Source organism: Pan troglodytes, chromosome 6 (genome assembly GCF_028858775.2).
Source record: "Pan troglodytes isolate AG18354 chromosome 6, NHGRI_mPanTro3-v2.0_pri, whole genome shotgun sequence".
NCBI classification, from domain to species: Eukaryota; Metazoa; Chordata; class Mammalia; order Primates; family Hominidae; genus Pan; species Pan troglodytes.
Window position 1 is genome coordinate 40,898,683 of NC_072404.2, and position 15,855 is coordinate 40,914,537.

The 15,855-nt window shown below is 34.6% G+C and overlaps 1 protein-coding gene across 1 annotated transcript in view; it reads right to left on the reverse strand.

Moving 5' to 3' along the window:
• Nucleotides 1-15,855, reverse strand: part of LOC452039 (probable C-mannosyltransferase DPY19L2) — a 106,246-nt gene that overhangs the window by 43,096 nt on the left and 47,295 nt on the right. Inside the window, 2 exon segments of the mRNA XM_054687461.2 lie at nucleotides 790-870; nucleotides 9,225-9,284. Coding sequence (XP_054543436.1) covers nucleotides 790-870; nucleotides 9,225-9,284 — 141 coding nt within the window.

A 15,855-nucleotide genomic window follows, 5' to 3' on the forward strand; every position in this document is an offset into this window, starting at 1 on the left:
GAGAAGTAATACTATAATCCCTTGCCAAAGTACATAATTTCAGCATCAAACAGGGCCCTAATTGGATAGCATTAAATGAGGTAAATTTCAAAATTGATTATTGTATGATATACTCATGTATGCTTATTTCTAAACAGAAAGTGCTAGAAATAAAAAGTAGATTCATGCATTGTTTTCTATTCCCTAAACCAGTTAGTTAAGCAGGGACTTAGGCCTTGAAAAGGGCTACTCTTTAAAACATTAACAAACAGAAATACTACATGAGAGATAAATGCTCTGCATTTATTTCCTAGAAAATGAAAAGATCAAAATTTTTTAACATTCTCTTTTTATATAACAAGAAAGGCCTTAAAACATCAAATCATACATTGATTTTAGTCCATAGTTATAAATAAATAAAACAATACTGAGATTTTAAGAGTTCTATATTTTCAAAGCTGGGGACAGCCTCCCATATGTTAACATCTGCAATAAATGGATAACTTATGATGTAAACAACTAATTATTTGTATTTTAACTGAAATATAAACAAATAAGTACTTAACAAACTATTAGTATTTTTTTACTAAAAGGGCAAGTCAGCATTCATGAATATTTTTTCTTTTTAGTGGGTTGCAAAGATCACTGAACTGCAAGACTTTATTGTTGACTCTGCCAATAACTCGTCTAGAGACCTTAAAGAAGGCACTTAACCTCTGTAAAATGAAGAGATAGGAATAGATGGTTTCAAAGTTTTCATTCAGCTACATATTTATAAGAACTTTTATGTTTTAACTAAAAAGTACTTACGTGGTCTGAAACGCCTAAGATTTTAGATGTCAGAAATTTCAAAATGATTGTTCCACACCACCAGGCACTACCTTGAATTAGCTAGAAAATAAAATAGAAGTCCAGTATTTAAACCTACAAATCACCCAGCTGAAGTATTCAATTATATCTATAAATGACATAGAAAAAATTTAATTATGTGAGGTATAAATGGTGAAGTTTTTTTTAAAAAGTTCCTTTAGAAAATCTTGTTTAAAAGCAAAGAATGAAAACTGATGACACTGGTATAAAATATATACCAACACTAGAATTCTACATATCCTAAATCTTTTTTTTTTGTCTTAAGGAGTGAAAGGTTAATAGCTAAGAAAGAAAGAAGGAAGAAGAAAACGGCTCCCCATACAGAGACAGAGGGAGGGGGGATTTGAACAAAGAAAAAACCCTGTGTGGGTCAGAAAAGTGGCTGCTTATACGTATCCTAAATCTAAAGGAAGTTTTTTTTTTTTTTTTTTTTTTTTTGAGACCGGAGTCTCACTCTGTCCCCCAGGCCGGAGTGCAGTGGCGCAATCTCTGCTCACTGCAAGCTCCGCCTTCCGGGTTCAGGGCATTCTCCTGCCTCAGGCTCCCGAATAGCTGGGACCACAGGCACCCGCCACCACGCCCGGCTAATTTTTTGTATTTTTAGTAGAGACGGGGTTTTACCGTGTTAGCCAGGATGGTCTTGATCTCCTGACCTCGTGATCCACCCGCCTCGGCCTCCCAAAGTGCTGGGATTACAGGCATAAGCCACTGCACCCAGCCAATCTAAAGGAAGTTTTAAAAGGTTATTTCCTTTTGATTTCTGTTAAGAAAAGGGAGTGTTTATGTGTTTGTTTCCAAATATTATTTCTCAGCTGAAAATCCATTTTTTAAAACACTACCTTAAAAGTTCTTCTACCACTCCTGTGGAAATATATGAGCCCATCTTCAAGAAATAACAGTTTGAAATGTGAAAACTTAAGCTTTCCTTTAAGAAAGAGGAATATGAACTAGAACGGCAATGAGGCTTCTGTGTTGTTGTTGTTGTTGTTTATTTTTTGACTAGCCTTGATTAAAAAGGGAACAATTGTGTACTTCTGGTTAGCCTGGGGAAAAGTTACAGCAGCCTAAATTCAAATCTCTGCATATATCAACCAACAAGTAGAGCAATACAACCACATACATGGCAAAAAACTTCAAATTACCTATGAATCGAAAAGGAGGCAACGAATCTATAGAGTTATACCTCAAGTACCTGACCTAAGCCTTTGCAGAGAATGTGGGGAGACCCATAGAAGGATAAAGAAGAAAAGGAAAGACAGGGGTCAAAATTGGAAATAAAATAACCCAAGAAAGAGAAAAGTCCATCCTATGTGTAAAAAGAGCTCTGGGAGATTGGTAAATGGGAGTACAGAGCAGGGCCCAAGAGTGAGTAGGGACAAAAACACTGATGTTAGAAAGGCATCATTTCTGGAAAGAAAGGAGGATAAAAAGGGGAGTGCAAGAAGGAAAAAGTATCCAGCAGGAAAAATGAGAACCCAAACCAAAAGACTATCCATCACTACTGCCATCAAGCACAAAAAAAGAAAAAAGTTATTCATTGAAAAAAAATCACACTATGCTACATTTTCAGAAGAGGTTTGCACTTGGACTAGAAAACACAAAATAATTAATAGATGAAAAAATGCCTACATAAATATCCAAAGCTTCTTTAAAAAGATAACAAACATGAAAGTCAAATATTTCAGCTAATGAAATCCACACCACTGAACGATAAAATCTCACAAAACAGAAGAAAATTATGCAGAATTAAAAGTTGAACTAAATATCCTCAAACGAGCATTCAGAAATATTAAAAAAGCAATTTAAACAAGAAATTCAAAAACCAAGAACAGAAATGGGGAAAAAAGCAGAAAGAAAGAAAGAGTTTATTAGACATAGAAAGGGAATGGAAGAAAAGGAGAATACTATCAAAAATAAAAATAAAAACCGAATCACAAGATGATAAAAAGAAAAATTCAAATAATGAAGGAATTGAAGTAAAGGCACTAAAACAATGATGAAGAATGAAAATGATACCAGAGAAAGAAGTGAGAAGTATCAGAGAAAGTGGTAGAAATGGAAGAAAGGCACATAATTATAACTGGAGTGCCTGAAAAAGAAAACCACAGCAATGAATCAAAACTAGTGTTTAAATTATAATCCAAGAAAACTTTCCAGAAATAAAAGAAGACCTGAATCGGCATTTGGAAAGGATCCAGGGGGTACTGGAAAAAATTAATCTGGTATGGTAAACTAACTGAAGACATCTTTCAGTAGAACTATGAAAAATGAAGAAAAATTCCTCAGAACCTCCAGGCACAAAAGTCACATAATTTATAAGGGACAGAAGAATTTGGCTAGCATCAGACTTGTTAAAAGAAACATACAAACCAAAGCAGTGGTGTAGATGCATTTTTAAGAAACTTTAAAAATTGAGAACCAAGGATTTTATATCTGGCCAATCTGTCATTCAAGTACAGACGTTATTAAAAAAAGTTTCAAATATGCAACAATTGAGGAAATAACAGTAACTTTCCTAAATTCAAAAAGTTTAAAATAAAGGAGAATCATATACAGAAACAAAGCAAATACAGTCAAATACACATAAAACTTACAACAAAGGTTTTCACATTATCTCACAAAGCAAAGACAGACTCAATTTATGCTACACAGGGAAGACAAAAACAGATTCAGAAAGGTGAAAAATAGAATGATGGCAGCAGCATGGCAGGCAAATGCCATTTCCATATGGAAACTAAGGAAGACATTTAAAGCAAGGATAAGAAGCAAATTCATGGCCTCAAAGGCTTTAGCAATAAAAATGAAAGAGTGAAAATAAATGAATTAAATCCTTGACTTAAAAATCTAAATAAAGAATAACAAAATAAAGCAAAAAAAGTACATCAAAGGAAATACTCATGAGAAGAATAGTCTATTATATCTACCCCTCTGTGTATCTATTTTGCTGTTTTATATTTCTTCCCTACATTCTAGGATTCCTTCTTGCATCTCCTTTTTGTTTCCAGAACTTTTTAAATTTTAAGTTCTGGGTACATGTGCAGGATATGCATGTTTGTTACATAGGTAAACGTGTGCCATGGTGGTTTGCTGCACCTATCAACCCATTACCTAGGTATTAAGCCCAGCATTCATTAGCTATTTTTCCTGATGCTCTCCCTTCCCCTACCCTCCCCTGACAAGCCCCAGTGTGTGTTGTTCCCCTCCCTGTGTCCATGTGTTCTCACTGTTCAGCTCCCACTTATAAGTGAGAACATGCAGTGTTTGGTTTTCTGTTCCTACATTAGTTTGCTGAGAATAATGGCTTCCAGCTCCATCCATGTCCCTGCCAAGGACATGATCTCATTTCTTTTTATGACTGCATAATATTCCATGGTATATATGTATCACATTTTCTTTATCCAGTCTATCATTCATGGACGTTTGGGTTGATTCCATGCTATCAAAAAAGAGTTTATACAGCCAAGACAATCCTAAGCAAAAAGAACAAAGCTGGAGGCCTCAGGATACCTGACTTCAAACTATATTACAAGGCTACAATAACCAAAACAGCATGGTACTGGTACAAAAACAGGCACATAGACCAATGGAAGAGAATAGAAAACTCAGAAATAAAACCACGTATCTACAACCATCTGGTCTTCCACAAACCTTACAAAAGAACTTCAATTAACCATTCTTTAAGGTTCTCTGCTAGCCACAAATTATCTTAATTTTCATTGATTAGAGAATGTCTATTTCCCCTTCATTCCTAAAGGAAACATCCACTGGATATGTAATTCATCTTGACAAATGTTCTGCCCCAACCTTCTGGCTTCCTTACTTTCACATGAGAAGTCTGCTACAATTCAACTCAATTTTGCCCTGTAGGTGATGTGTCATTTCTCCATACCTGCTTTCAAGATTTTTTTCTTTTCATTTTAAAAGTTAACTTATAATGTATCTTGGCATGGATTTCTCTGGGTTTGTCTTACTTGGGAATCGCTCAGTATCTTCACTCTGCAGGTGTGTCTTTCACCACATTTGGGGAGTTTTAGCAATTATTTCTTAAAATACTATTCAGCCCCACTCTCTTTTTCCATTCCTTCTGAAATTTTGATGATACAAATATTAGATCTTTTGTTACTACACCATAGGTCCCAGAGGCTCTGTCCTTTTTCCTGTGATTTTCTCTCAATTTAGATTGGGAGATTTCTATTGTTCTGTCTTCAAGAGCACTGATTGCTTCCTCTGTAATATTCACTCTGCTACCAAGTCCATTTATTAAATTTTAATTTCAGTTATTGTATTTTTCAGTTCTATAATCACCAAGTTGTTCTTTTAAAAAAAAATTCTGTGGTGAGATTTTATAGCCTTTTCATTTGCTTCCAGAGTATTTAAAACTGCTCATTGAAGTGTTTTTATGATGACTGCTTTAAAACCCTTGTCACATAATCCCCACATCCTATTCATCTCAGTGTTGACATCTGTTGACTGTCTTTTCTCATTCAAGTTGTTATTTTCTCCATTCTTGCTATGATGAGTGGTTTTTCTACTGTGTCCAGTACATTTTTTATGTTAGAGACTGTGGATCCTATTTTAAATTTATATTTCAGCAGACAGTCACTTTGTTTTTAGGTTTATCATGCAAGTCCTGGCCTACTTCTGTTTGCTATAGTTACAATGACAGTTTAGTTTTCAGAGCCTTTGCAGTACTAGTGCTATTCTGGTCAGCTTGATTCATCTGGTGCCCTGGTGCTCCGTCTCAGCCTCAAATCATGCTACCAATGTAGGAAGAATGTACCTCCCATGTCCTGTTGCCATGAGATGGAGGGTGAGAGACACCAGGATTGTGGGCTAGGAGGTCGGTAAAGAGCAGAGGGCTCTTTCCTGGGCTGCCTAGTCCTAGCCGGGCACCTGTTAGATCCCTGCTGCTGCTACCTGCATGGGCAGCCTTCTTGGAGGGAACAGTAGATACCAGACCCACAGCAAGGAGAGCATTTCCCTGGACCCTCTTTCTGAGTGTCTTCTGCCACTGGATGGAGTTTCAGGAGATGGCAGGCTGTAGTGTTTTTCTGTGAGTTCTGAGGTACCTAACTAGTCTGCCTTTCTATAGCATCCAATCTAGGCTGGGATTGGAGCTATAATTATGAAATCATTATTTCATACACACACACGTGTGCACATACGTGCAGTGAAAGGGCCTAGAAACAAGGACACACTGGTAGTAATGAGTGCACATACCACTCAGGTCTTGGTTTCCAAATACCATTCTCCTCTAAAAGGAACCAGGGCTCCTTGGAAAAATGGCTGATTCCAAGGCTAGCACGAGGAAAATCAAGAAAAGCCTGGAGCATTATAAATTTATAAAGACATGTCAAAAAGACATCCAGCTTAGGAACATTCAAAATGGCTAGGCCTGGAACTGATATTTGTGTATAACATCTGGTTTTTTTCATATAGATAGACTATTCCAGCATCATTTAGTGAAAAGTGACCTGCAAGACAATCTTGCTGAAATTGCTTTGAATCTGAACATCAACTGGGGAGAACTGAATTACATGAACCTTCATACATATAAATGTGTTTTATTTTTCTATTTATATCTTAGAAATTTTAAAATAAATTTCCCCATACAAATACTGTATGTATTTTGTTAGATTCATTTAGATCCTACGCATTTTTCTTCCTAATACATAAGGCATATTTTAAAAAAATATGTTTTCTGTGTGTTGCCAAAGAATAGAAATGCAATTGATTTTTTAATATTAAACTTATATCTAGCCATGGTATTGAATTCTTCTAATTTCTAATAATTTGTCAATTATTTTATTCTTTCTAGGTAAATATAATACTATAATAAATTTTGCTTCTTTCTGTTTTTTTTCCTTTTCCTGTCATTTACTTTTCTTGCATTACTAGGCTAGTTTGGACCTTTAATAAGATGTGAAAAAGCACATTTATCTTTATATTGATTTTAAACAGAACACTCTAAATACCTTATTATCGGTAAGACTAATGACTGCTGAAGAATTTTACTGGGTTGAGAAAACTGTTATTTCTATTGTGTTACATGTTTTCATTATAAATGGGTGTTCAATTTTATCAATTTTATTTTCTGCATCTAATGGGATGGTCATAAGATTTTTTCTCTTTTAATCTGTTAGTGTGATAACTTACATTTTTGGATTTTCCAGAAACGTCTTTGGATTCCTAGAATAAGCCAGATTTATCACAAGTGGATTATCTTTATCACATATATGGCTGTTCTTGAGTTACTAATCTTTTACGCTTTTGTGTGTAAGGAATGTTTTTAATCTAGGTGAAATTTTGAATCTATGCTCACAAGTAAGAATATCCTTTCTCATACTATCCTTATCTGGCCTTAGTACTGAGCTTTAGATTATCTTGGAGGTTCCATTTCCCTTCTTGTAATGATTCTCATGCCTCATGATGCACACAAAGTTCCCCTTTGTAAATTTTGTAAATTTCAGCATGAGCTCAATTCAATAATTACTTTGTCACCAAAAACTGGAGTCTCCCATTAAACAGTGAATTTGCTTCTATTGACGTTAAACTCTAAAATGAATCACTTAGATCTAAAAATACCAGCATGGCACACGTATACATATGTAACTAACCTGCACAATGTGCACATGTACCCTAAAACTTAAAGTATAATAAAAAAAAAAAGAAAATTAAAAAAAATAAAAAAAATAAATAAAAAATAAAAATAAAAATACCTTGTTCAGGTTGTGTGTAATAAATACTTATTTTTGCCAAAGATATACAGAGCTAAAAACAGAAAATAATACCTAGGGGGCTTAAAAAACATGTAAGCTGAACATTTGGTTAAATCTCAACTTTTCCCTCCTTAGATTTTTTGTTTCTTTGATATTCTTGATTTTAAAACTTAGTCAATTCATGTTCTTTCCAGTCTACTACTGAAAATGTTGTTGAAAATGAAGACAGTTAATTTTCCTTTGAGTGCAGCCTTGGCAGAATTTTTTTTGATGTTTATGGACACTCTTCTATTTATTGTCATTTTTCAATAGTTTGCAACTGAAATTCTGACCTTCTTTTGAGTTATTAAATTGCTCAATTTTTCTGAAGTGAAAGAATTATATATTACAAGTGTAATGTCGATATGTGAATTTCTACAAAGCCTGCATGCCTAAGGACAGGTGGCCTGGGTAAAGAGTCAAATTGGTAGAACCAACAAAGAATAATAAAAAGACAAAAAAAAGCATCATGCCATTCATTCAACAACTTAGTGGACAAATCTTTCTATATTTTTACCATAAAGGATGGGAGAATGCCTCCAACAAGAAGAAAATAGCAACTCCTTCCATTTTGTTCTCTTGTATTGTGGGTAGGAACCTATCTCCTCAACTTGTAACATTTCCAGACTTATCCTTTCAATATATAACATGTAAACATACAGTTCATTTCTTCTGTCACCCAGGGTGGAGTGCAATGGGGTAATCATGGCTCACTGTAACCTTCCAGGGCTCAAGCGATCCTCCCACCTCAGCCTCCTGAGTAGTTGGGATCACAGGCTCATGCCACCATGCCCAACTAGTTTTTCTATTTTTTGTAGAGACGGGGTTTTGCCATGTTGCCCAGGCTGGTCTCAAACTCCTGGGCTGAAGCTCTCTGTCCACGTTGGCCTCCCAAAGTGCTGTGATTATAGGCGTGAGCCAGTGTCTGTGGCCCAGGATTTATTTTTTAATAGAAGAACATCACAGACCAGAGAAAAAGAATATTGTCTGTCTCATATTAAGAGAATTTAGGAGTTCCACTACCTGCCTAATAACTTATTTTACTAGGAAACCATGGAGGTAATATGGGCCATCCATCTGCATATTTGGGAAGAAGCCAAACAAAAATTAGGTAGTGGCTGAGTTCAAATTAGAAGGGGCTGGGAGACCGTAAGGAAAATGTTAAAAGGACAAAAGTAATGGAGTCTGAAGTTGGAAGCAGAAGGAAAGAGAGACAGATGATGGATAGATGCAGAGGAAAGAAAAGGAGAAAGCTGGCAAGAAACTACAAACTTGAGTTATGTTGAAGGGAAGGTTAATTGAAGCTAAAGAGAGAAACTCAAGACAAACAAATTTTAAAAAGCAAGGCTGTATGGATATAGCAGAATGAAACATAAACGAAGAGTGGCCTGAAAGTTAGTTGTGAAATATGTGAGCTAACTTCCTGAAAATGATTTCTAGTCCTTGCTAAGGACTATTTCTTTACATATCTATCTGCCTTAGATAGTAACTATTTTTAAGACAGTAGCTATTTATTAACTATAAATCATTAGCATTTTAAAGCATATTAACTGTGTTCAGTTTACAGAAATAAAAAGTAGAATTTAAATAAACTGCATTAAAAACATTGAATCTTACCCAAAAGTTGAGTTTAGATACTCCTAGTTTTTGAATTTCATTTCTCTTTAGAATTATTGCCTAAAATGCACATAAGGGAAAATGAAACAATTCAATACAATTAACATTTATATTTTGTATAAATGGTACATTTCAAAAATTATATAGCCACCCTGTTCCATCTCAGCTATCACCAGCCATTTTCCTCCTTAACTGTTGATTTTTCAAATTTTGGACAAATTTTGGCGAATTTCCTTGAGGTGAAAGTTAAATGGTTTGTGTGTCAAAAAGTTGCCTCGTTATTTCCTCACTTAAATACCCTGTCCATTTTCTGCAGGATAATTCCTCTACAAAGATAAATGGTATGTGAGCAGATGAGAGCATCCATGCAAGTCTGTATGTCAGTTATCCAGCAACGTTCGTGAACTAAACTAACATGAAAATCCTTCCTCTCCAAACTGCCGAATAAAATATTTAAACATGTTTAAAAAATGTATACACATGTGAAAGAGAAAGAACTTCTCCGATGCTAGAAAAAAGATTATTTTTAAAAAATACAGTATTAATCAGCAGAGAACTACCACCCCTGGCAGTCTTTATAAAGGCCTGTAGAATAAGGTTCCAACTATAGGCTTGTATTGTAAGGGGGAGGGCAGCAGAAGAGGCCTTGGGTCTATGCAAGGTAAGAAGTTGGAATTGAGACTAATACATAAAGCTAGGGTCCTCAAAACTATACCTGCAGTGCTATGCACTGAGTATTTGTGTCCACCTCAAATTCAGACTGAATCTTTAATCCCCAGTGTGATAGTGTTTGGAGGGTGGGCCTCTGGGAAGTAATTGAGTCATGAGGGTGAAACCCTCATGAATGGGATTAGTGTGCCTGTATTACAAGAGATTAGAGAGTTGATGTCTCTCTCTACCATGTGAGGACACAGTAAGAAGGCTTCTGTCTGCAAACCACAAAAAGGGCTTTCACCAAGAACCAAATCAGCTGGCACCTTGATTTTTGAACTGCTCAGCCTCCAGAACTGTGAGAAATAAATTCCTGTTGTTTAAGCCACCCTGTCTGTGGTACTTTTGTTATAACAGCCCAAACTGACTAAGACACACAGTGACTAAGAATACTTCACCTACCATCTCTACAAGTTGATAGGTTATTTGTTTATTCCCAAGTTTGGGGTGAAAACAGTGCTCTCATGAGAAACTGAATTCTCGGACTTGGGTATTATTTAGACTTGGACTCCAATTTTGTATCATTTAGTTGGTGTAGAAATTCCCAAAGTGAGCCAGGATTACTAAACTTCCAAAAGGAAAATATAAACGTATCAGATTATTAATTGCAACATTGTTTGTAAATGCAAAAGTTAGGCAACAACCTAAATGCCCAGACATAGGAGAGTGACTGAATTACAGTAAATCCAAAGCAGAACACTAGGAAACTACCAGAAAGAATGAGGAAAATCTCTATGAACTGATATCCAGGATAGGTTGTTAAATGAAAAAAAAAGTCAAAAGACTATCTTTAATATAAGAAGAGGAGATATAAAAAATATACATGTAACAGTTATTAGTACTTTAAAAAGCCAACTAAATGGGTCAACCAGAAAACTAATGAGATTTCTTACCTACAGGGAATAGACAGTAACAGGGTGAAAAGAAAGGTGGAGAGAATGTGCTGGAAGGAATAGTGGGAAGTATTTTCTGAGTATAATTTTATATATATATATGTATATATATACATATATATATATGTATATATATACATATATATATATATATATATATGTATATATATATCTTCCTCATTGAAACATGGTAATGTTTCACCCAAAGTAACTAAAATCAATCAGAATGAAACTTCTGCTTCTGTCCAAGTTTGTATAACAGGAACCACATTTACTTTCTTACCCTAAAAAACTAAAATACCAAGCAAAATAGATTATAGAGACAACTATGAACAATTATATGCCAACAAATTAGATAACTTATAAGAAATAAATTTCTAGAAACATATAACCTACCAAGAGTAAATTATGAAAACACAAAAAAACTCAACAGATCTATAACTAATAAGGAGATTAAATCAGTAATAAAAAATTTCTCAACAAAGGAAAACCTCGAACCAGATGGCTTCACTGGAGAATTCTATGAAACATTTAAATAAGAATTCACACCAATCCTTCTCAAGCTCTTCCAAAAAACTGAAGAGAACACTTCCACACACATTTTGTGAGGCCAGCATTACTCTGATACCAAATCCAGAAAAAGATACTACAAGAAAACTACAGGCCAGTATCTCTGATGAATATAGCAAAACACACACACACACACACACACACACACACACACACACACACACAAATATTTCTTTTAAAAATGAGCAAAGGATTTGAATAAACAGTTCCCCAAAGAATAAATACAAATGTCCAACAGGTATTTAAAATGATGTTCAACATCACTTATCATCAGGGAAATGTAAATCAAAACCACAATGAGATACCACCTCAAACCTGTTAGGATGGCCATTATAAAACAAAACAAACCAAAACTAAACCAGAAATAACAAGTCTTGGCAAAAATGTAGAAAAATTGGAATGCTTATGCACTGTTGGTGGGAATATAAAATAGTGCAGCCAAAGGGCACATCAGGTAGTCTACACAGAAGAGTTTGCTTCAGAGAGCAGCAATATTAGCCATAAACTAACCAGTACTTTAATTCCAGCTAACAAATCTTAAAAGCAAGACCTGAAAAGATCAGCCTATGTTCAAGTGGCTTAACTGCATCACAGAAAAAAGCTCACGAATATCTATAGGAATAAGAAAATAATCCAGCAGCTAACAAGGTAAAAGTCACAAAGCCTGGCATCAAAGTAAACATTGCCAAGCATGCAAACACTTAAGAAAACACAACCCTGATATGAGAAGAAGAAACAATGAATTGAAACTGACACAGATGACAGAATTAGCAGGTGGAGGCACTGAGGCAGTTAGTATAACTGTATTACACATGGTGAAGAAGTGGTAACAGAGAAAGAACATGTTAACTAGACACACAAAAATACTTCAAAGATCCAAAATGAACTTTTAGTATGAAAACTATAATGACTTAAAAGAGAAATACACTGGATGTGATTAACAACAGGTTAGATACTGCAGAAAAACAACTAGTGAACTCTTCAAGACACAGCAATAGTAACTATCCAAAATTAAATAAAGAACAAAAATAAACATAGGCTCCATGAACCACTGAACAATTTCAAGCAGCCCAATATGCATGTAATGAGAGTCCCTTAATGAAAGTGAGGTGGGGAGGCAGAAAAATATTTGAAGAAATAATGGCCAAAATTTTTCCAAATTTGATAAAAATTGTAAACCTAAAGATCTAAGAATTTCAATTAATCCTAAATACAATAAACATAAAGAAAGCTATAGTAAGGCACATTATATAAACAAACTGCTCAAAATCAGTGGTAAAGAGAAAATCTTATCTCTAGCTGGGAATAGCTAGAGAAGTAACATATTATTTACAGACAAAAGCGTAGGGATGTCAACAGATTTCATAAGAAAAAAATGCAAACAACAAGACAAGTCAAGCAGCATCTTTTAAATTCTTTTAAAAAAGTGCTGTTAACCTGCAATTCTACACCCAGGAAACATACCTTTCAAAAACGAAGGCAAAATAAAGACTTCATGACCAGGTGATTTGCACTAAAGGAAATGTTAAAGGAGGTCTTTCAGACAGCAGGAATACAGTAAGTCAATCTGGCTGTACACAAGTAAAAGGCACCAAAAATGGTAACTACAGGGTAAATATATAACATTTTAAAAATTTCAAATACTTTTAAAAAGGTAATTCACTGTTTAAATAAAAACAAAAATTTATTGAGATTTCTATATCACGTTTAAGTAAAATGTATGACAACATGAAATAAATTTAAAAATGTACTTTATCAAAATATGTGGGATGTTGATAAAGCAGTACTTTGAGAAAAGTTTATAGCACTAAACACCTGTGTTTAAAAACAAAAAACAAAAAACAAGAAAGGTCTCAAGTCAATGACCTTGCTTTATACCTTTAAAAAAAAAAGACTAGAAAAAAAGGAGAGCAAAACCCAAAGTAAGCAAAAGAAATGAGGTAATAAAGATTGAGTAGAAATCAATGAAACAGAAAACAAAAACAGTAGAGCAAATCAATGAAAACAAAAGCTGGTTCCTTGAGAAAATTAATAAAATTGATATACCTCTAACCAGACTGATCAGAAAAAAAAAAATAGAACACAAACATCTAATACCAGGAATGAAAGAGGAACTATCACTACAGATACTATAGATACATAAAAGAAATAAAATATTATGCCTTTGTCAATGAATTTGACATCGTAAATTTAAAAATTCCTTGAAAGATACAACCAAAGTTCACTCAAGAGGAAATGGATAACACGAATAGCCTTATACCTTATTAATGAAATGGAACTTGTAGTTAAAAACATTCCTACAAAGAAAGTCCTAGATGGTTTCACTGGTAAATTCTACCAAATATTTAGGGAAGAAATCATAAGGATTTTACACAAATTCTTCAGAAAACTGGAGAAGAGGGAACACTTCGTAGCTCATTTTATGAGGCCAGCATTGCCATGATACCAAATAAGACAAAGATGTCACAAGAAAACTATGAACCAATTATTGACATGAACTTAGGTGCAAAATCATAAGTACAATTTTAGGAAGCTGTATCCAACAAAAAATAATAAAACAGCATGACCAAAGTGAGGTCTATTCAAGGAATGCAAAGATGCCACAACATCTGAAAATCAACCAATATAATGCAGCACATTAACAAAACAGAAAAGAGAAACTATATGATATCATATCTTCAAAATTCATTTTTGAAAAAACTGAGCAAGCTGAACAGAAGGGAACTTCTTTAACCTGATAAAGGGCTTCTCTGAAAAATCCTATAGCGAACGCAGTTACTTAAGGATGAAAGACTAAACAATTAAACAAAACTTACATTTCAAAATGAGCCATTTAAAATAAGATATTTAAAAATACTAAAATATGTGAAAGAATGACACAAATCAAAATTAGAAAAACTGAGAAATGAGCTGACAGAAATCAAATAATTTGAAATAAAACAAAAATAATTTCAGACATAAAAAACTAGAAGGAATATGAGGAAATGAACATAATAATAATGCCTTAAGAGCTATAAAAGGTGAAGAAACTTTTAGAAATAAAAAAAGAAATACGATAAAAATTATTCAAGAGAAAGTGATACGTTTATAACGTATCAAAACTTGTAACACTTTTAATAACAACCCTTTTGGACAGAAGTAAAACAAGTACTCAAAGCAAAAAATAAAACAGACAGCCAGGCGTGGTGGCTCACACCTGTAATCCCAGCACTTGGGAGGCAGAGGCAGACAGATCACCTGAGGTCAGGAGTTCGAGACCAGCCTGGCCAACATGGTGACACCCCGTCTCTACTAAAAATGCAAAAATTAGCTGGGCGTGGTGGCAGGCGCCTGTAATCCCAGCTACACGGGAGGCTGAGGCAAGAGAATCTCTTGAACCCAGGAGTTGGAGGTTGCAGTGAGCCAAGACTGCACCATTGCACTCCAGCCTGGGCAACAAGAGGGAAACTCCGTCTCAAAAAAAAAAAAAAAAAAAAAAAAAAAAAAACAGAAGAAGAAAAGAAAGAAAAAGTAAAAATAAAAGAGACAAGAATTTTACATAGAGCCAACTTCACTTTCAAGTAAAAGGCGACAAAACAAACTGTGACAAACACATCAGAATTGAAGGAATTCTCTTGTAGAACAAGACTAAAATAACCAAGATAACTAGGAGATAACGACATAAAGACTGGTGATAAATAAATGCATATTTGTTCACATAAAAACATGAAATAAGATTGATAAGGCAGAAAATACAGTATGCAATACTCTATGTTCTGACAATATAGATACAGAATTAGTAAAAAAAAAAAATGGGTGAAGAGAATGAAAGAAGGATATGCAAAAAATTCTTTATTTCTCATAATCATGTGCGTGGTGCAGTATAGCAATTCTCATGCATACACTTTGGGAGAAGGCAAATGGATATATGATATTCTATCATCCCCTGGCTTCTTGAGACCCAAGAGAAACAAAAAAACAAATACAGGATAGAAAGAGTTAAGTAAAAACCCTATATTCTTGAATTTGATTTGGAAATACCCATCAGAACTTGTGAGCTAGTTTACCATAAATGCATGCACACACACACATGCACACACACATATTTTCATGGTATATTTTTAAAGAAAGAGAGCGAGCCTGCAACCTATAATATTTCCTAGCTTTGCCCACTAATAAGGCCTAGAAACAATGACCTACTTAGTAGCAATGAGCATCCATGGGTCCCAGACTGCAGTCTTAAAACACCATTTCCCCAATAAAGGCAAGAAGGGTGCCTTGCAGGAATGGCTTCCTCCAGGTTTTGGGCAGGAGTACACAAGAGAGACCTGGAAAAACTTGTCATACATGACACAAGTATGCTATCAGACCACCAGTGTCATGTCAGAGAACTTAGGAGAAACATAAAGAGGCTCCCCTGGTCAACAGAGAAACAATCTGAGAATGAGTAAAGATATTAATTTCAATTAACTTGAAAT